Source organism: Eumetopias jubatus, unplaced genomic scaffold (assembly GCF_037043125.1).
Source record: "Eumetopias jubatus isolate StellerSeaLion01/CBP00866 unplaced genomic scaffold, mEumJub1_p1.0 scaffold_4, whole genome shotgun sequence".
NCBI lineage: Eukaryota > Metazoa > Chordata > Mammalia > Carnivora > Otariidae > Eumetopias > Eumetopias jubatus.
In genome coordinates, this window is record NW_028274810.1 from 133,573,651 (window position 1) to 133,594,692 (window position 21,042).

The 21,042-nt window shown below is 34.8% G+C and overlaps 1 protein-coding gene across 4 annotated transcripts in view; it reads left to right on the forward strand.

The window, feature by feature from the left end:
- The window catches only part of CSMD3 (CUB and Sushi multiple domains 3), a 1,163,243-nt gene that overhangs the window by 559,211 nt on the left and 582,990 nt on the right, over nt 1-21,042 (forward strand). For all 4 annotated transcript variants that reach the window (XM_028122520.1, XM_088023099.1, XM_028122521.1 and 1 more), the window contains one exon: nt 10,944-11,065. In XM_028122520.1, the coding sequence (XP_027978321.1) occupies nt 10,944-11,065 (122 nt within the window). The remainder of the gene's footprint in view (nt 1-10,943; nt 11,066-21,042) is intronic.

Consider the following 21,042-nt stretch of genomic DNA (forward strand, 5'->3'; position numbering starts at 1 on the left):
GCAATTCTGTAACTGAAATACAATTAGGTGTAACTGTTTACCATTATGTTTTTAAACTCTTATTTCATTGAAATCCTGATCTACTTGTTTTAATTTGACATCAAAGCAAATACGTAGATCAAATGTTACAAATCAGAAGTTTGTTGTCCAGAAATAGCTTACATTTTTGGCTATTATAGATTGCTATATCCTAAAATTTTTTCCAACATTTGAAATATTAAATTTTTCATGCAACCAGATTCCTAGCTTTTGAAAAATTAGAAGAACTGGAAAACTTGACCCACATTCAGAGGTGCCTGAACATTTTAGTAGAGGTTTCCTCCTTTATCCTGGGCATATGTTTGCCAGATGGCCACATACCCCCAATTTTTATTTCCCACTTCCAGCCCAGTTACCAGGTGGGTCAACTGTGCTTCTGAACATGTGACATCTGATTTTGCAATTTATATCCCAGTCCTCAATATTAAATAAATATGGGGTTTTCCTATCTTTATTAATTTAAATTTTTGAGAGATTTAATTAAGCTAATTTACCTGTCACCATATCAGGATGTAGAAATTATGTTCTGGAGTTCCACTTCTGAAATATTTTTAACCTGTTTATGGGCCTGAAGATGTTTGTTTCACCCAGCTGTTTATTGTGGCAGATAAAGGATAGGTACAGTTTTCTTTTCCATCCAAGGTTTACATAATTTGGGACCACTTTTTTTTGTTCTGTTTTGCCCTAAATGATAGCTTTGTGCCAAGACTTTTCTACTTCCTAAATAGTAAATTTTTTTTTCAAAACATTGTCTTAGATTTATATAATGATGCTACCCTTGAGTAGTATAAACTCAAAAGTAATATTGGTGGTTAACATTCTATAGAATCTTATATTTTGTTCCTTGAAATCATGAATAATACTTTTAAAATATCCTTTTGCACAGAGAAATAGACTCTCTTATATATTAATATTTTTCATGTCTAGGATTCACTGACCCAATTCTCAGATGTGGTCTCCCAGTCTTTTTTACTTTTCTATATTTCCCTTTATAAAGATCTTGGATGCCACAACAGAGGCATATTCTCATTGTTAAGTGGGAAAGAGCTTCTAACGAAACCCCATTGTTTAGGGAAATGGTTGTCTGTTATGTGGCTTTCATATCATGAAGGACATGTTAAGCCTGTTGGCATAAAGAAAAAACTTGGAGAGAAGACAATATGCCTACCTAAAAAAAACTGTTTTGAGATACTTTAAGAATTGCTTAGCAACAGCATCAAGATCTAAAATCTAATCACAATAGTTTCTAATAATTCATGCAAGCATATTTGAAGAATTCAAAGAAAAATATTAACACTTGATTTGGTTGTTGGATACACTTGAAAAATATTTTTTTTCTTAAAAAATACCATATAATCATTTTTTGACATGTGTTGTTCTTTCCCATGTCTTAAATTATGTTGTATTGATGGCCTCTAATTTTTTGAGGACTAGTATTTTATAATTTGACTCCTCAAATTATAGCGAACCCCATATATATATATATATATATATATATATATATATATATATATATATATATATATATATAGGCATACCTTGGAGATATTTTGGGTTTGGTTCCAGATCACCACAAATAAAGCAAATATCACAATAAAGTGAGTCAAATGAGTGTTTTGGTTTCCCAGTACGTATAAAAGTTATGTTTCTACTATACTGTAGTCTATTAAGTATACAAGAGCATTATGTATAGAAAAAAACAATTAAAAAAGACTTTATTGCTAAAAAAAATGTCCATCATGTGAGCTTTCAGGGAGTTGTAATCATTTTGCTGGAGGGTCTTGCCTTGATGTTGATGGCTGCTGACTGATATGGGGGATAGTTGATGAAAGTTGGGGTGGTTGTGGGAATTCCTTAAAAAAAAAAAGGCAACAGTGTATTTTGCCACATCAATTCATTCTTTTTTTCTACATTTCTCTGTAACATGAAATGCTGTTTGATAGCATTTTACTCACAATAGAACTTTCGAAGTTGAAGTCAGTCCTCTAGTACCATGCCCTGCTTTACCAAAGAAATTTATATGATACTCTAAATCCTTTGTTGTCATTTCAACAATCTTTATAGAGTCTTCATCAGGAGTAGATTCCATCTCAAAAAAACCACTTTCTTTCCTCATCCCAAGAACCAGCTTCTGATTCGTTAAAGTTTTATCATGAGATTGCAACAATTCAAAAGCAATTCCAATATAATAATGATGAAACAGTTTGAAATATTATGAGAATTACCAAAATGTGGCACGGATATGTGAAATGAGCAAATGCTGTTGGAAAAAATGACCCTGACAGACTTGCTAGATGCAGGGTTGCCCTGAAACATCTATTTGTAAAAAATGTAATATCTGCAAAACACAATAAAAGGACGGATGACTGTACTTTTAGGTAACTCTGGACTTTTCCTCTGTAGCCTTTTTCATGATTATATAATCTTGTAATGCGCTGTTTCACGTCTGTCTTTCTCCCCAGAATGTGAGGTACATGAAAGCAGGGCTGGTCCACAACTGCGTGTTCACTAATTCTCATACTGTTGAGTGCATCCGATTTTTTTTTTTTATAATTAGTGAATGACTGAGTTAATGAATAAGTGACTAAATATACTATGCCTTGCATTTAAAACTAAACAGAATTATATTTTTAAAAAATAAGTATATGGGGGGGAAGTACATGACTTGACATTTTCATTCTTATCTCTAGTCTTTTAGTTTTTAGTTTTTTAAATCCATGTTGCTTATGACATCTGGACTGATCAACTTAACTACAGACACAGTTAAGTCAAGTGCCCTTCAGCACACCCAAAGTACCCCCCCACTGCCTTAGTTTTGACAAAAAACAAACACAAAAAACAAAAACAAAAAAAAGCAAACAAACAAACAACAAAAACACCTAAAATCCAACAACTTCTTAGCCTATCATGTATGGCCCTCCTTGAATAGACATTTATTTAATCCCTCTAGGTCTACCTAAAGAATCTCCTCAGCTCCAAACAGTCTTAGATGTTCTGGGAATTAATTTTCTTAGATACAATATGTTAGTGTATCTGCTTAGAAGTCCATCCTGGTTTCTACTCGGAGTTCGTGTGTCCTAACTTTCAACATTCAACTTTGACATCATCTCAAGGATGACTTCTCTAAATTCCTAAGCTGCAAAAATGTGCGCTTTTTATGTTCCCATTAAAACTTGCTTACCTTTAACACTCATAACTCATTATTAAAATGACCTATTTGTGTTTTTAAGACTTCAAGTGTCTTAAAGGAAGGATCCCATCTTATTCTTTTTTGCACTGAACATTCTTAGTGTTTGGTGTTGAATAACTCCCTCCACGAAAAATTATAAAAAATTATCATCAAAGATTCATTTGACCTTTCACTAGGAGGAAAAATTTAGAATTTCAAGTGATATCCAAATTATCCTGAGATGCTTCTTTGATGAATTGCCTCTTTTTCTCACATTTAAATTAGAACATTTAAATTGTAAACTTTGGTCTTTTTTATTTCTTTTTTTTCTTTTTTTTCTTTTTTTTTATTAACAATGTATTATTTGTTTCAGGGGTACAGGTCTGTGATTCATCAGTCTTACACAATTCACAGCGCCCACCATTTTTTTTTCTTAAATTTGGGAGTATTTCACTTTAATTATTCTTGAATAAAAAACCCTACTGAGCATTTACTATGTTATATACACTAAGTCAATTGATTTTATCACTAGGAGATGAAATACATAACGTTAAGAAATTCAGTACTTAGATAATTAAAATAGAGTAAGAATGCTCTAATTCAAGTAAGGCTTTGGAAAAATGAATTTTAACTAGCAGATTAAGAGCTAAAAAAGAATATTCCAGATGAAGGAAACTGCATATGAAAAGCTATGTAAGTAGCTTAGAGCATGATGCATTTTGAAATTACAAATTGACTCCTAATGTTTCCTGCCTTTTTCAATGTACAACAGATAGTCTACCCCAATTTTAAATTCTGGGAGATCTAAAACCTTCTAAAAGATGTCAGTGAGTTTTTGGGCCAGTAGGTAGAAATTTAATGATTAATAGTTAATTCTGGCTTTAAATTCCTGCTTTCTGATTTTCTGGATTATGTCAATTTTACATAAATTCAAGTAGACACCGTCTCCAGTTTCCTCTAAAGAAAACAAACAAACAAAAAACCCAGTTTTTAAATATACAAGTGATAACCTGTTTAGTTAATCTTCTAGATAATTTGGGAAAGGATGCAGACAGTCTACAGCAAAGGTAGACAAAAAATTTGAAGCCGAATAATACATACTCTTATCTGTTAAATCTTTTGTCCAATCTGTTGCTTAAATTTTTCCCCGTCTTCTTTACTATACACCATCTTTTTCTTTCTTTCTTTTCTTCCTTCCACCAACCCTTCCCTCATGAATGGCCTTAAAAACATTATGGTTCCTAGATATATTTTGCATAGAAATTCATCTTATTCTATCCTACCACCTCACTGATCTATTTCTTATTGGCAACATTAGATTAATTTGGATTTTCTTTTATTTTCTCAAGGAGTAAACTGAGTCATTAATTCATACGGTCATTTCTATTACTGGTTTAATGCCATATGTCCTCTTATCCTAATACCTATAGGGTGACTCAGTGAAACAAGGAGCAGGGAGAAGCAGGATTGTAGGTAAACTTAACCTTCATGACTAGGTTAAATTATGAACAACCAAGAACTAGAAAAAGAAAAATAAAGAATTTCCTTACTTTATTTTTGACTTGAAAAATCTGTCCATTATATTTCTCACTTTTAATAGGAATTGCATTTCTTGGGTTTTAATCAGATTTACCCCTGATCCTGTGCAGTCTGCCTTTTGCTGATTTTCATTCTGTCCCTTTCATGGCATCTCCTCTGTTTTCCAGTTTTCTGCTTTGGGTTCATTTCATTATTATTCCACATTTATATGCTTCCTTTCAGTGAAGACATGGATTAGACTTGCCATTCTTATGCAGATGATGCTCAGATGTATTTGAAGATTAGTCCTAATTGTTACTCCACTTCTGACACTTTATCAGCTTTTCATGAAGACAGAGGGACTGGGATGTCCAATTAAATATTATTAAATGGAACTACTTATTGATAGTTCCACACACTGATTTAAGTAGGTTTTATCAGTCACCTTCAGATGTGGGGAGGGTGGTGGGAAAGATAAGGGGGCAGGAGGGAGATGTTTCATGACCAAGAGTCCACAATCTGAGAATTGAGATTGATTCAGAGAGTAGTTTCTATAGCTGTTTATCTGAAGCTTAACGGGTTTTTGATGTTTAGGTAAATCAGCATCTTTTTTAGCTATATATATTATGTACTGTATTAAACAAAGAAAAATTAAAAACAATGAAATTCTGGTGTATTAAAAGTGTTATAAACATATTTCAGGTCACTACTTAAATTTCATATGTTTGTATTTAGATTGTTACAAAGTAAACGTCCATGTAGGAATTCCCTTCATAATAAAACAACTCTGTACATGATTTTCTAAACGATTAGGAGTTTTCTTCCCAGAAAGAAAGTGCAAGAGAAAGATAAAATGTAGTTGAACCGAGTCCTTCAAAACATATGCCAAATATTGTGCAGAAAGTCTAAAATTCTGACACGCAACCCAGAAATCTGTACTTATTTAATGGAGTTCTATTTTCTGTGTGAAAACTTCACAATTCCTATTTATGCCCATTAAGAGAACAGATTCGCACTTGTCTTATTTTCCTTTGTCCACTTTGATAACAGATTTCTACCATGTTTCATCCATTTTATTACAGCAAATCTTTCATGATGTCAGTTGAAAATTAATTCCCAAGCTTGTTTCACTTTCTGGGCATTTTTTCCTACCTAGATTACTAATTCCTTCACTGGAAATATTTTATTTTAATGTATAAATTATTTTTCACAAATTTTGAAATATTTGTTTAAGGTAATATAGCTCAAACTAGATCTCCTATAATTCTATCTTAGAAACTACTTAATTTCCTGAGCCATTTTATTTTCTCAAAGTCAATTTTTCATCAGTGCATTGTTTTATACTCAGAACCCCTACATCTGCCAACATGGGATGATTTTTTTTTTTCCTAGAATGTCCCTAAGTCATTTCATTTCAACCATCTCTAATAATCGCTTCTTGGCCTTTTGGCTAAGATCAAGTGCAAGCATCTCTAATAGTAGTGGTCACATGTTAATTTTTTTTATTTTTTTTATTTTTTTAAAGATTTTTTTTATTTATTTATTTGAGAGAAAGAATGAGAGAGAGAGAGAGCACATGAGAGGGGAGAGGGTCTGAGGGAGAAGCAGATTCCCTGCCGAGACGGGAGCCCGATGCGGGACTCGATCCCGGGACTCCAGGATCATGACCTGAGCCGAAGGCAGTGGCTTAACCAACTGAGCCACCCAGGCGCCCCCACATGTTAATTTTAAAAAGGTAATGTCTTATGAAGTGTTACTGGGGAAATGAGCACCTTGTTAATTTTGTACAAATTCACCTTGATTTGATCAGAATGAATTTGTTCTTTATAAGGTTTCTACAAGAGCCATGGGAGAAAGGCTCCTAAATTACCAAACGAGGAAAACAAAACTTAGAAATAAAACAAGTATTTTTCTATATAATTTCCTAAGAATAGCCTTCCCTGATCTTTTATCTACTTCCATAGCATTTCTTGGATTTATTACCCCCATAGCATTTTATAAATCTAATTTATTTATGGTGATTTGTACTTATCATTTATGAGTGTTTTTTTTTCTTTATTTTCAAAATAGACAGTTTCCTAGTCTAACACACATTTACAAAGATTCTTCATCACCATGTAGAGATCACTTATTTGATACTTCATGTAAGAGCTGTGAAAAAGAACTTGGGTATCTGTTCCTTTAGTAAACATTCCTGCATTTGAAAGCCACTGCACCAGGAGTTAACAAAGATGAAAAACAAGGCCTTGTCCACAAAAGATTGTAAGTGTGTATACATCTTGGAAAACAAAGCATGCTAGAGAATTGCCAAGTAGTGTCACTCAAAGAAGGAGTATGTCCTATCAGAAAGCTGATTCTACTAACTTCAAACCCATCATTGATTGCTATAAATTTTTTATTGCTGTGAAACTCTTAAAATGTTTATAACTGTACTTTCAGATCACTAGCACTTAACCACCTTTATATTGTGTTGTTCAAATAAATGCCCTGTGAAGACTACAGTCCACTATAGAACCCTGAATGGAGAAATTAGGAATACTTCTTAGAAAAAGAAGTGACACAACAGCTTGGCTTTGTTTAAATGAATAGAATTTCTGCAGGGGGATGTAAGAAGGAATAACGTTTTAGACTTGGAAAACATCACAGAAATAAGTGGAAAATTATAAAGAGTGTGATACATTCAAAGAAGAACAAGAATTCTTTTCTGGCACAAGTTGAGTGTCTACTGTATAAAATGTACTGGAAAATAAATCTAGGTTCTCACAGAAACAATTTTATATTTTATATTAGTTTGTAATTTATTCTATAGGAATCAGAGATGAAGTTTTTTTCAATGAAGTTAAGTAAAATAATCAAATCTGTCTTTTAGAAAGATAAATATAGTAGCACAAAGGAGGATGAGACACAGAGAAAAATGAGTATAGGGAAGGAGTTAAGTAGCTATTTTTAGTTCAAGAAAAGATGGTGATGAAGTACGGGGTATTGGGAAGAGAAGAAAAGAAGGAAAATGGAATGTTTCAGATGAGAAATACATAGGTCTTGAGGAGTGCTTTTATGTCTGTATGGGAGGGAAGTGGATGGATGAGTTAAGAGAAGTTTAATTTAAAGCTCCTTTAAAACGTTTCATAGAATGTATAGCAAACAGAGAGACAATTACTCTGGAAATAGGAGATAGAAAAATCGGTAATGTAAATTTGAGAGCTATCAGCACAGAAATGACCGTTGTAGTCATAGAAGTCAGTTAGATTAACTATTCAGAGAGACCACTGAACGAAGAAAAATAAGCCATGTAATCAATTTATAATTCTGCTACGTAGGGGTCAAATGCAAAAACAAACCAACCGACCAACCACAGGGTATGGAGCATAACATTTTAAAACAATTAGGTAAAAATCAAGGGAGTTCAGGACTGTGTAAGGGAAGGCAGATAATTTCAAATAAAGCTTATCAATACTTTCCATTACTGCTAAGAGATCAAGGATGTGGAAAAAATGAAGAGATGCTATCAGATTTAGCAATTAGGAGGTCATTTCTGGCCTTGAGAAAGCAATTCAATACCCAAATGAGAGAGGTCAGCTGTAATGCTTTCAAAAAGTAAATGGGAGAGAATATGGAGTAGTGCATAAAAAAGATCCATAAGATGTTGTAAAGCAATGATCTCACTTACATGTGGAATCTAACAAAGACAACATTATAGCAAGAGAGTGTATAATTGTAGTTGCCAAAGTCAGGACCATGGATGGTGGCAGAAACAGGGAGATGTTGGGTAAAGGGAACAAATTTCAAGTTATAAGATGAATAACTTTGTGGATATAATATATAGTATAGTGACTATAGTTAATAATACTGTGTCATATACTTGAAAGTTGCTAAGAGAGATCTGAAATGTTAACCCCCCGCATAAACACAAAGTAATTTTGTGAAACAATGGAGGTAACTAACCTTATTGTAATCATTTTACTGTGTATCAAATCATCATGTTGTACACCTTAAACTTACACAGTGTTATACACCAATTATATCTCAATAGTATAGTTGGGAAAAAGAGCCAATTATTAAATATTCAGAAATTTTGTCAGGCCTTGATAACCTGTGGTATGTTAAAATCAGTCGAGGTAGGACTATTTATACCATGGAAATGGAAAAAAAAAAAAAAGGGAAAAAGGAGTGAATGAAGGAGAAGAAAATGCTGTAGTGAGCACAGAAGACTTACAGAAAGATAGGTAGTAAATTGAAAAAGAAAAATTGGTAACTAATGTTGAAGGAAGAAAAACACCATTTGTTATTTTTTCCTTATTACAAAATAACAGTTTTATTACTTAAAATATAAAATTCAGACAAAGTAAGGGAAAATTAAAAGTAACTATTTAATACTAAATGACTTAACCACAAGATATAACCCTCAAGTTGAAGTAAAGTTGTCTGGGGGCGATTTATGCCAAAATATAAGCTAATGGGGGAGAAAAGAACCTAGTGAAGAAACTATATAAAGAAAGCTATATTTAACATACTAGAGAGACACATGCTTGGTGACGGAAAAGTAAGAGATGAAAGAATGTGAGCTCTAATTCTGCCTCCACTATTTACTAGCTGAGTGATCTTGCGCAAGTCAAGCAAACTTTGGGGACCTCTAAATTGATATTCAAAGTGATGATAATTACTGATATAGGAAAGATGTTAGGGCTTGTAGCTGATGGCCAAGAAAGAATTCTTGGTCTTTGATGCAAAAAGGTGCTTTTATTAAAGGACAGGGACGGGGCACAAAGAGCAGCACTGGGGTCCTAAGGAGGGACCCATCATACACTTTCAAGCTGGGAGGGGGTTAGGGATAGCTTAAGTCTCTAAGGAATTTGGAAGCAAGGTTTCCAGGACCTTGAGGGGGCGAGCTATTGTTGGGAAAAGGTTATTTATTACTAATAAAACCGGAGTCATGAGACCCTTCAGATGTATATCGGTGGGTCATATGCTTGAGGAATGATTGACAACATGTATCTTGGGGGGTAGAGATAAAGGAAATTTCCAAAGGAATTTTTATATGTCAAAGTACACTCACAGGATCCTGGGGTTTGGGCTAAGATTGCCTTTTGCCCTTAGCAAAGTATTACCATCAAGGCAGCTGAGCTCCTAGAGGAATGTCATTCTGCCTGTTTCAAGGATTTCTCAATGGACTGTAAGTAGTAAGAAAATTTAATTTTTCTTTTGCCTTTGTTGCCCACATCAATAATTATGTAAAGTCTTAAGTGCATTGAAAATATATGTACATCAAAAAAAAAGAAAATATATGTACAATGCACTGTTACTGATGAGTTGGAAAAGGATGACATGTACAAAATTTTAATGGAATGAGGCAAAGAAATGCAAATCAAAACTAATGACAAGAAAACTTGGTGACCGAGAAGGAAGAGAAGACACAGATGCAGTGTGGCCATTCTTTCTTCTTAAGTAGAAGGATTGGAAAAACTGAAGAAATATTGCAGTATTAAACTTTTGTGGGAATTTATTAAAAGTACTTCAGTGCAGCTCTTTTTGTAGTCTGAATGGTCTAATTCACAGTAGAAAGAACAGTACAAGTAGTTTTCATATTGATGTCTCAGTCTCACATCCTAGGATGCTTAATAAATAGGGTTGAAAATACTATCTGGGGGCGCCTGTATGGCTCAGTCAGTTAAGCGTCTGCCTTCGGCTCAGATCATGATCCCAAGGTCCTGGGATTGAGCCCCGCATCGGGCTCCTTGCTCAGCAGGGAGTCTGCTGCTCTTGCGTGCATTCTCACTCTCTCTCTCTCTGATGAATAAATAAATAAATAAATAAATAAATAAATAAACAAATAAATAAATAAAATTTAAAAAATAAAATGCTATCTGGATTGCTTAACCCATGGCTTTGTTTCTTTCTCTTTGTGGATTTTTGTTAACACAGTATTGCATAACTAGGCCTCTCTCTAATTAAACTCATCTATTTACAGTCAGAGGATAATTTATAATGCCTCACACTGTTATTCATAACCAATTTTCAATTAATGTTGAAAATATTGAGCTTGTGAACTTTAGGGTGTAAAAAATACTCTCACTTTGATAAGTGGCAGAATGCCCTAAAACACATTTCACTGCGGTTGTAATTGTGCAATTTTGAATTTAAAGTCTGTTTGCAAAATACTTTATTGCTAAGATTTTGCATGCGGTATAGGCTCGCTTTTAAAATGCAATTTCTCTTTTAGTGAAGACGTGTGGCTCTAATCTTCAAGGACCAAGTGGCACCTTTACATCTCCGAACTTCCCATTCCAGTATGACAGCAATGCACAATGCGTCTGGGTCATCACAGCGGTGAATACAAATAAGGTAAGGGAAAACCCTCTGTGGTAGAAAGCATAATCATAAAGACAAAGGCAAAGAGATCATGAGGAAGTGAAGTAAGGAAATTCATAACTAAAGTATGATTTCTGCAGTATTTTCTACTTATGCCTTATCTGAAGATAAACCTGTATGAGAACTTTGGAAAAAGTAAATTTTAAATACTCTACTCTCAGTTACTAACATAAATAACAACACATTCAAATTATAAATGAATGTTTTCTGAGATAGATTTTTGAAGGTTGTAAGTACGTATTTCTCTTTTTGTTTTTTTTTTTAAGATTTTATTTATTTATTCATGAGAGACAGAGAGAGAGAGGGAGAGAGAAAGAGAGAGAAGCAGAGGGAGAAGCAGGCTCCCAAGGAGCAGGGAGCCTGATGCGGGACTCGATCCCAGGACCCTGGGATCACGACCTGAGCCGAAGGCAGACGCTTAACCATCTGAGCCACCCAGGCACCCTTGTTTTGTTTTTTTTTAAAGAAGCCACGAATCATGGCTTTTCAATTCCTATCTTTTCTGCTTGCCCTATCATTCAGATGTATCATGTTTTGGTACATGGCTGACTTTTCTTTCAGTGTTTTGCTATTACCATAGATCATACAGTTATTCCTTATTATAAAAAGTTGGTTTTAATGTGGTTGGTACTAATAGAGAATTCATACTATGGATATTTCAAAAGGTTAGATTGTCTTTCTGTTTACTAAAAATGAGTAATACATCTAAACATGCATATGCCACAATACTTCAAATAAAATTATGCTGAGCGAGTGTAGGAACGGCTGAAAACTGTGCATTTTCCTGTCTTCTCTCTCTCCCTCTCCTTGTAAGAATACAGAGAGGAGCTAAATGGGCAGAATCAAAATTCCTCTCAGAGCGTATGATATCTTTTCTGGGTTAGATTAAGTAGAGCCCATAAAACTGGTTTAGACTGTAGTTCAAATACTGATTTAGAATTTACTGATACCTTTGATCAATTCATTTAACCTCCTGGTAATTCTTTTTCTTTATCTATAAAAGTGTGGGTAGTAAGAGTATGCATTTCATAGTGAGCTGTGAGGAATAAATGAGGTAATAAATACAGAGTGCTTAATATAGTAAGGACTTAAAACACATTAACGCATTGTTATTAGATAAAGTATGTACTATCTGCCAGAATGTTTTAGGTTTTATGTTCATAAAACCTAATCCTGAGGACAGCAGTATGGTTTTAAAAATCAATCCATGGGTCAGTGACATTTACCTCACAAAAAAGCCCTGATTTATGAATCAGAAGAGCTAGATCAGAAGCTTACGTTGTCCCAAACCATCTGTGTAAACTTGGAAAAAATCACTATATTTAAACTTTCAACTACATAAAGGAAATAATTTTACTCACCCAACCTGTGTGATCAGTTCAATTCACCAAATATTTATTTGTCTGATATCTTTTCTGTGCAATTTATGGGTTGTTGAGAAAATTTTAAAAAATCATGAAGTACTTGAGATGCCTGAATGGCTCAGTCAGTTGGGCATCTGCCTTCGGCTCAGGTCATGGTCCTGAAGTCCTGGAATCGAATCCTGCATCAGGCTCCTTGCTCAGTGGGGAGCCTGCTACTCCCCCTGTTTGTGTGCTTTCTCTCTCTCACTCAATCTGACAAATGAATAGAATCTTTTAAAAAAATAAAAAATAAAAAATCATGAAGTACTTGAAAAATCAAGTTACACTTATTGAACACTTAGCAACATGACAGATACTATTGACAGCACTTTTTATGAATTATTTAATCCTCATAAGACTCCCCCGTGAAGTAGGTACTTTTATTGTCTGCACTTAACACAGAGGCTGAATAACTTGTCTAAGATCACGTAGCTAACAAAGGTCAGAACTGTGTATTTCATAAGATACGTGTTATTTACAAGGATACATCTCACAGGAAGGTATAAGTATCTTATACCAAGATAAGCATGAAGTAAATTCCTTATAAAGTGTGGAGCAAACACATTGTATTAGTCTTGCATTGAGATAGAAATCTTTTTGTGTCATGATAATTACCTGTAATTGTCATCAAATGTGGTAATTATCTTCTGTTCTATAAGATGTCTGCTTTGCTAAGTTTAATTCATTCTCACTTACTGAGATACCTGAAGTTTCACAGAGGTCGTCACATTTCTCCTTGTTTATCTTACTCAATCTGCCAAACTTTTATCTCTTCTTTTTCTCCTTAAAAAAAATCCAATTTATTTTCTAAGGAGGACATAATCACTTTCACTTCTTTGCTCTTTTTATCAAGTAGCTGACTGAGGACATTAATTTTTGATTTCTTGGTTTACCTCTATTTTAATATATCCTTATAGAAATTGGTTTTCAAGCATTTTTAACTGTGACCCACAGTTAGAATTATATTTTACATCATGGCCCAATTCACTCACATACATAGATACAGTGCCACAAAATAACATTTTCCCTTAATATATGAATATACTTCTCTGGTTTTTATTCTAATCTATTGTGATCTATTTGTTTTTAAAATATTGATCATGCCTCAATAAATGGATTTTGTGATGCACTAACAGGTTATAACATAGTTTGAAAAATCCTGTTTTGCTTCTACAGATTCCTAAATCAGAACTCTTTTGGTGGGGTGCCTGGGTGGTTCAGTCACTTAAGTGTCTGCCTTCCCCTCAGGTCATGATCCTGGTTTTCTGGGATCAGGCCAGTGTAGGGCTCCCTGCTCAGTGGGGAGCCTGCTTCACCCTCTCCTCCTGCTGCTCCCCCTGCTTGTGCTCTCTCTGTCAAATAAATAAATAAAATCTTAAAAAAAAAAAGAACTCATTTTGGAAGGCAGTTGCTGACATGAACCATAGGCACACAGCTTACCTAGTTGGTATAAACCTCAATTAACCAAGATGCTTAACCTAAATATCTATAATTTTCTTCAAATATCATTGTTCAAATTTTTCTTTATGTTTGATAATTTTATTTTAATTTCTTTAAAGATTTTATTTATTTATTTTTGAGAGAGAGAGAGAATGAGCATGAGCAGTAGAGGGAGAGGGAGAAGCAGGCTCCCTACTGAGCAGGGAGCCTGATACTGGACTGGATCCCAGGACCCCGGGATCATGACCTGAGCTGAAGGCAGACACTTAACCCACTGAGCCACCCAGACGCCCTGTGTTTGATAATTTTAAAAGCAATCATGGTGTTCTAAATGTCCAAAACACATATATGACTGGTGGAAAAAACTCTGAGATTTGGAACTGGATGGAACTGGCTTCAAATCTGGGCTATCCCTTTTACTAGTAATACAGTTGTAGATAGGCATGACCTTTGAATCCTCTGAACTAGCTTTTCTTTTTCATCTATTAGAGATAATAATATCATATCATAAAGTTGTTTTACTGACTAGATAAGGAAATATGAAATGTCTGATTCAAAGTAGATTCATTTTAAACGACATTATTGGCAAATGTTGCCATCTCATTAAGAAACATGCTTTTCTTCAGTTATTTGTTAGATTGAACTTATGTATTGATGCAGAATAAAGCGTCCGTATATACTATTGTCTTCCATCTTTGAGTATGGGGTTGATTAATTTACAGGTGACTAAACATTGAATTATAGTCATTTTTACTGCTTAGTTTACAAACATTGCCATTGAGCTTACTAGAAATAAAATAGAATGACTGAGCATTACAGTCTTAAAGTAATATGTTTTCATGGTCACTTTATACCCTTGCACAAGCTTCTGTAAGAGCATATTTCCGTTAATTTTAGAATTTCAATGATGAACACAATTGAGGGCTTCTTCACAATAGTAAGTTAAAATATTGGAACAAATACTTTAAACTAGGCTGGTCATTGAATTAATTGTTCTTCTTGCATTACGATATGCATTTAACATTAGCTCCATATGTGAAGTAAATGCTTTTCTGCCGTGAATTTTTCCTTAATATTTATGAGGATGATCTTCCTTGATTTAAGTGGTCTAGTGCATTTGTCTTCAATCTGATGTCTGTGTGTTCTGGGGTACACAAACAATTCCCACGGTGTACATGGGAGGGAGAGGAGAGAACTGGACACCCTTTTCAGGTATTCCTTTTTCTAGCACTCTCCTGCTTGAAGACCAACTTCTATCTGTTTATTCTCTTTTGTCCCTTTCCTTCTTGTGATTGTCTTTCATAGTTTCAAAAGAAAGTCATATATTACCTTCCCAGCTGAAATGTTAACATAATTCCAGAGATCCAGACTAGAAAATTCTACGTGCACATAGTTCCTGAGGGGAGAGTCTTTGAGAAGAAAGAACAAAGCAAACAAAAACAAAAACAAAAACAAAGATTCACTAAGAAATATTTGAAGGAGGCATTACCTTATTTAATCTAAACAACAAACTTATATGAAGTCCCATCTCTTGATCTCTTTATGTACGTATGTATGTATTTACATATCTATCATCTGTCCATCCACCTATCTTTTAATCTATCTATATTTCTGTCTATCCTAGAACTAGATTTTTCAGTACATAGAATTATAGAGTAATTTGAATTGAAACACAAAGTCTGACTTTTTGAACACATAGAATTTCTTTTTTTTTTAAAGATTTTATTTATTTATTTGACAGATAGAGCACAAGTAGGCAGAATGGCAGGCAGAGGGAGAGGGAGAAGCAGGCTCTCGCCAGAGCAGGGAGCCAGACGTGGGACTCGATCCCAGAACCCTGGGGTCATGACCTGAGCCGAAGGCAGCCGCTTTAACCAATTGAGCCACCCAGGCGCCCTGAACACATAGAATTTCTAATTTGTCTGATTGACTTTATAGTTTTAGCATTTATAATATATAGTTGATGTTTTCTAGAAATAAACTGGACTAATGTTTCAAGCTTTTAGGGAAACTATATTTAAAGTATTTGTAAAAGTACAGTATAGAACTTGCATCCTTAGCAGCTACTCACAGAAACAAACAAAAGAAAAGATGTCTATTTAAAACTGTAGGAGAAGGGGCGCCTGGGTGGCTCAGTTGTTAAGTGTCTGCTTTCGCTCAGGTCATGATCCCAGCGTCCTGGGATCGAGCCCCGCGTTGGGCTCCCTGCTCAGCGGGGAGCCTGCTTCTCCCTCTCCCACTCCCCCTGCTTGTGTTCCCTCTCTTGCTGTGTTTCTCTCTGTCAAATAAATAAATAAAATCTTTACAAAAAAATAAAAAAATTAAAAAATTAAAAAAAACTGTAGGAGAAAATAGTTGTCAAAATGCTTTGACCTATGTCTACAAAATTGTTTGAAGGCTGTCTAGACCAGCATTATCCAATAGAAATATGTGAGTCACATATAGAATTTTAAATTTTCTAGTGGCTTCATTTTTTTTAAAGATGAAATTAATTTTAATGTTATATTTTATTTAACCACAATATTATAATTTCATGTAATCAGAGTAAAATTATTAATGAAATAATTTACTATTTTTTTCATTTTAAATCTTTGAAATCCAGAATGTATTTAACACTTAAAAGACATCTCAATTGAGATGAGCCACATTTCTAGAACTCGATAGCCACATGTTGCTGGTGGGGCTACCATATCATACGGGGAAAATTTCAACGATCACCACAGAGAGATTGATTCTCTGCTTTAGGGAATATGAGTGGTGACAATGGTTAGTGATTAGTCTTAAGGAGAATAAATACCCCATTGCAAGGGAATTGCTTCAAGTGAAGTTTTTGTAGGGGCTTCAAGGGAAAGGTAGAAGAGATGCTCCTATTGGCAACCTGGGATTTTAGCTTTTCCTTACTACTGTGAACTACCCCATATCTTTATTTCGTTATTTTTTAAAATTTTTTACTTAACTTTGCCAAAATAGTTTTCTGTTATTTATCACTAAGGAACCATGAGGCAGGGGGCTAATGATACAGTCATCATTTTTATTGTCTTTTGACCTAGTATAAAGAATCTATTGAAATATTTAGCTCTCCTGTTTGCTTTCTAATACATTTTCCCATATCCTGCAAATTGGTTATATGCTTATTTCCTCTATCTTTGGGATAAGAGGGATCTAGCTTTTGAAAACATATGGTAATGTTGGATACCTTTACTCTAATTTCTTGGATTTCTAATATCCTTTTGAGAAGTGGGTCTTCTAATGTAAACATAAATTAATAGTAATGTCAAAAAATGTTTTTTTAAAAATGAATAGTTCTTCAGTATAATGTGCAGAACTGAGATAAAAATGTTGTGGAATAGAATTCTTTCTGGTTTTTTGACCAGTTCTTGTTCTAATTTTAAGGGGATGCACTTTTATCCACATTGGATGACTGTTTGTAAGAATAATACTGATGTCTCCAGGATGTCAGCAAATCTCACAACTCAGAAAATAAAATCCACTGGGAGATCAGTAATAAAAGATTAAACTAATCGAGCATAGAAGAATACAATTCAGAGAGAATGAAGACAGGCACGTGAGGTTGACTTCAGTTTAGATTATAGCCCTTGCTAGTTTAGCAGAAGTCTGAAGTGTCAGATGAAGTAAAATTGGTCACCAGAAGAATGTGAATTGACTATGGCTTAAAAAAAATGTTGGGTCACAGTAGCCAAAAGCACATTTTTTTTTTTTTTGTATTCCAGGACTGTGAATATTTTTTAAAAAGATTTTATTTATTTCTTTGAGAGAGAGAGAATGAGCAGGATGGAGAAGGAGAGAATCTGAAGCTGGCTCCACACTGAGCTCAGAGCCAGACACGGGGCTCGATCCCACGACCATGAGATCATGACCTGAGCCGAAACCAAGAGTCAGACGTTTAACTGACTAAGCCACCCAGGCGCCCCCAGGACTATGGATATTTAACTTGTTTCTAAATTTGGCTCACATTTCTACCTCATGATACAAAGAATACTGTTTACTATAATCTAGGTATAACAATGAAGAAGGTTAAGGGACTGGCATGATTTTAAGTGTGTATATTTAGGAACTCATTCTGAATGTTCCTGACCTATTTAAAAATAACTTCCTTATTTTTCTACATAAAGTGATACATGGACAGAGTTCTGATCTAAGAGTCAGAAGCCCGGAATTCTTGTGCAAGTCATTTTGCATCCCTGAATATCCGTTTCCTCTTCTTCAAAGCAGGGATAATTATCCTTGCCCTGCCATATCATAGGAATGTTGGAGGATCACATAAGTCAATAAACAACAGCACTCTGTACATTGGACATTATCTTATAAATTTAACATATCATATATGTATATTATTTATGCTATCCCTTATTCCAAAGACAATTTTAAGTGGATGACATCATCAAGTAGACCATAATACGTATGTTGACATATATTAAGTAATTAAAGATGTTTAAGCATAAGAGTAGTACCTAGCTCATAGTGAATGCCCAGTTTATATTTGCTGTATAAATAAAAGAACAAATAGATAAGAATAAGCAAAGCATATAGAATACATGAGAAATTATTAGGCATTTTGATCGAGCATAGTCTAAAATTAGTGCACAATGAGTAGCAAATATTTTGGTGGCAATTATATTGCTTTATGAATAAATGTTAACTCTATTTATGATATATTAAGTAGTATTTATACCTGTATATATTTTCTCAAGCACTATCATAAAAACATACTTATTGGGATTTTCATACAGTTCTGATAAAATTTTACTATAACACTATATTATTATATATGACACGCATTTGGTTTCTGTTGAAGAGACATGATAGATGGGAATTTTTCCCCTTACCTTTCATAGACACCTGCCCCAGAATTAAATGCAGGTCAAGAAGGACAGCCTTGGGCTGCCTGGGTGGCTCAGTCGTTAAGTGTCTGCCTTCAGCTCAGGTCACGATCCCAGGGTCCTGGTATCGAGCCCTGCATCGGACTCCCCACTCTGAGGGAAGCCTGCCTCTCCCTCTCCCACTCCCCCTGCTTGTGTTCCCTCTGTTGCTGTGTCTCTCTCTGTCAAATAAATAAATAAAATCTTTAAAAAAAAACAAAAAAGAAGGACAGCCTTTTCTAATAGGGAATGTTATCGCTTTCCAGGCAGATCATTCCATTCTACTCTTTAAGAAAAGTAAGTAGTAAGGGTCTATTTTATAATGTGGTAAAATAATTCAATTGTAAATATTTTATTCATATATTCACTACAACCATTCATGGTTTTTGTTTAGACCCATAAAAAACCCACTCAAGGCTCCTCCCCATAAACTCTTCAGTTTATGAAGAGTTTATGGGGCACCCTTGACTGCCACCCATAACACTGTCATCAGAAGCCTTTCCATATTGTCACTGTCCCAGCATTGCAGCTAGCCTTTTGCCACTTCATTTAGTCTGCCCACTTACAGGCACTGGTTCTTTGTGCCAAACAGTCAGAGTTTTGGGACCCATGCCAAGCTTCGGTGCCAGGTCTGAGACCTCAGGCAGACATGGAAAGTGTCACTTTTCTGCAGACTGCAGCTGTCTTTTCTGCAAAAAAAGCAGACTCAAGACAAGGATTTATATACAAGTGATCTATTAAAAAAGTACACCCAGGAAACTATTAAGGGAGTGGGGGAAGCAGGAGAGGAAAGAAGTTAAACAAAGGTGAGATTTCAGGCAAAATTCAAGCTGCAGCCAGGTCCCGTGCCTGTGTGAATTATACCTCAGAGTTTGTTCCAACTTGGTACAAGGGAGCTGGGCCATCTTTTTCTATGTCCCATAATCATAGGCTAAAGATGAGCCAGGTCGTTCAGGGCTCATGTGTGGGCATAACAGCTCCCATAGACTGAAGAAAGCCTCCAAAAGACTTGTATCTCTAGGCATTTAGAGGCAAATAAAAATGGAATATAGCAAACAGATAACAGAAAGGACAAGAAACATGTGCAGGAATATGGATGGAGCATTGACAGGATCTGCTACCTTTGAGTAGGAGCCAATGGGAGCCATCCTGAGGCAGCAGTTCAGGACAAATCAAAGCCAGGTTGGTAGTCCTACCAAGTCAGGATTCAGAAAGAGCCTAGAAGTAAAGTACAGATCTTGGTATAAAGCAATGGGCTGGAAACCAGGGAAAACAACTAGAAAATCCCTCAAGCCAGGGAAAGTGGCTGTGTTTACCCATTTGAAGGGTATCCCCAGCCTTGGAAGTAGGGACGCTATCAAAGGCACTGACCTTGCCAGTGAAATGTGTCTTCTTGTCAAATGGTTTATTTAGCTGAAATATTTTATTTGAAGTGAATTACTCGGTGCAGGCACAATGAATAGTCATCTAAAAATAAATATCAAAGGTGCCTCGTTAGCGCAGTAGGTAGTGCCTCAGTCTCATAAAAATAAATATCAATAAGTAAAAAATAAAAAGAAATATTCCAAAATGTTAAGAGGATTATCCCCGGATAGAGGACCACAGTTATTTTTCCCCCTTTTCTACTAACAAAAAATTCTGTTAAATTTCAATAATATGTTATATTTTATAATAAAAGCTTGGTTTAAACAATAACAAATTAGTAAAGCGAAAAAGAAAAAAAAATAGCCATAGAATGATTGACATTATTGTTTACTTCCTGCTTCTTGAAACTTTCTCTTCCCCTGGCTTCTTTATTCTCTCATTTCCTGAATATTCCCCTTCTCAGTCTTTTCCTGGTACTCCTCTTTTCTGCCATCTCCTTAAAATTCAATTTCCTCCATGTTCTGAATTTAAACACTTTTTTTTATTCTGTATTCTTCTCTTCCTTCACACATCTGAATGCAATGTCTAGTGGATTCATTATAGTTCACTAGTATGTCTCAAAGTGCTTAACTTTCTCTCACCCAATTTGTCTATTTCTCCTACGGATTATCAGCCAATTTCCCAAATAGTGAATCTTTGTCTCATTTTCATACCATCCTAAGCCTATCAATAAATCCAGTGTGAAATTTTATTCTAAAATGAAATGATATCTCCTTTCTTGGTAAAATATTTAAACAGATCTGTGCAACTTCATGGATGACTCCATCAACAACCTGAACTTGTCTTATCTCTCAAGGCCGGT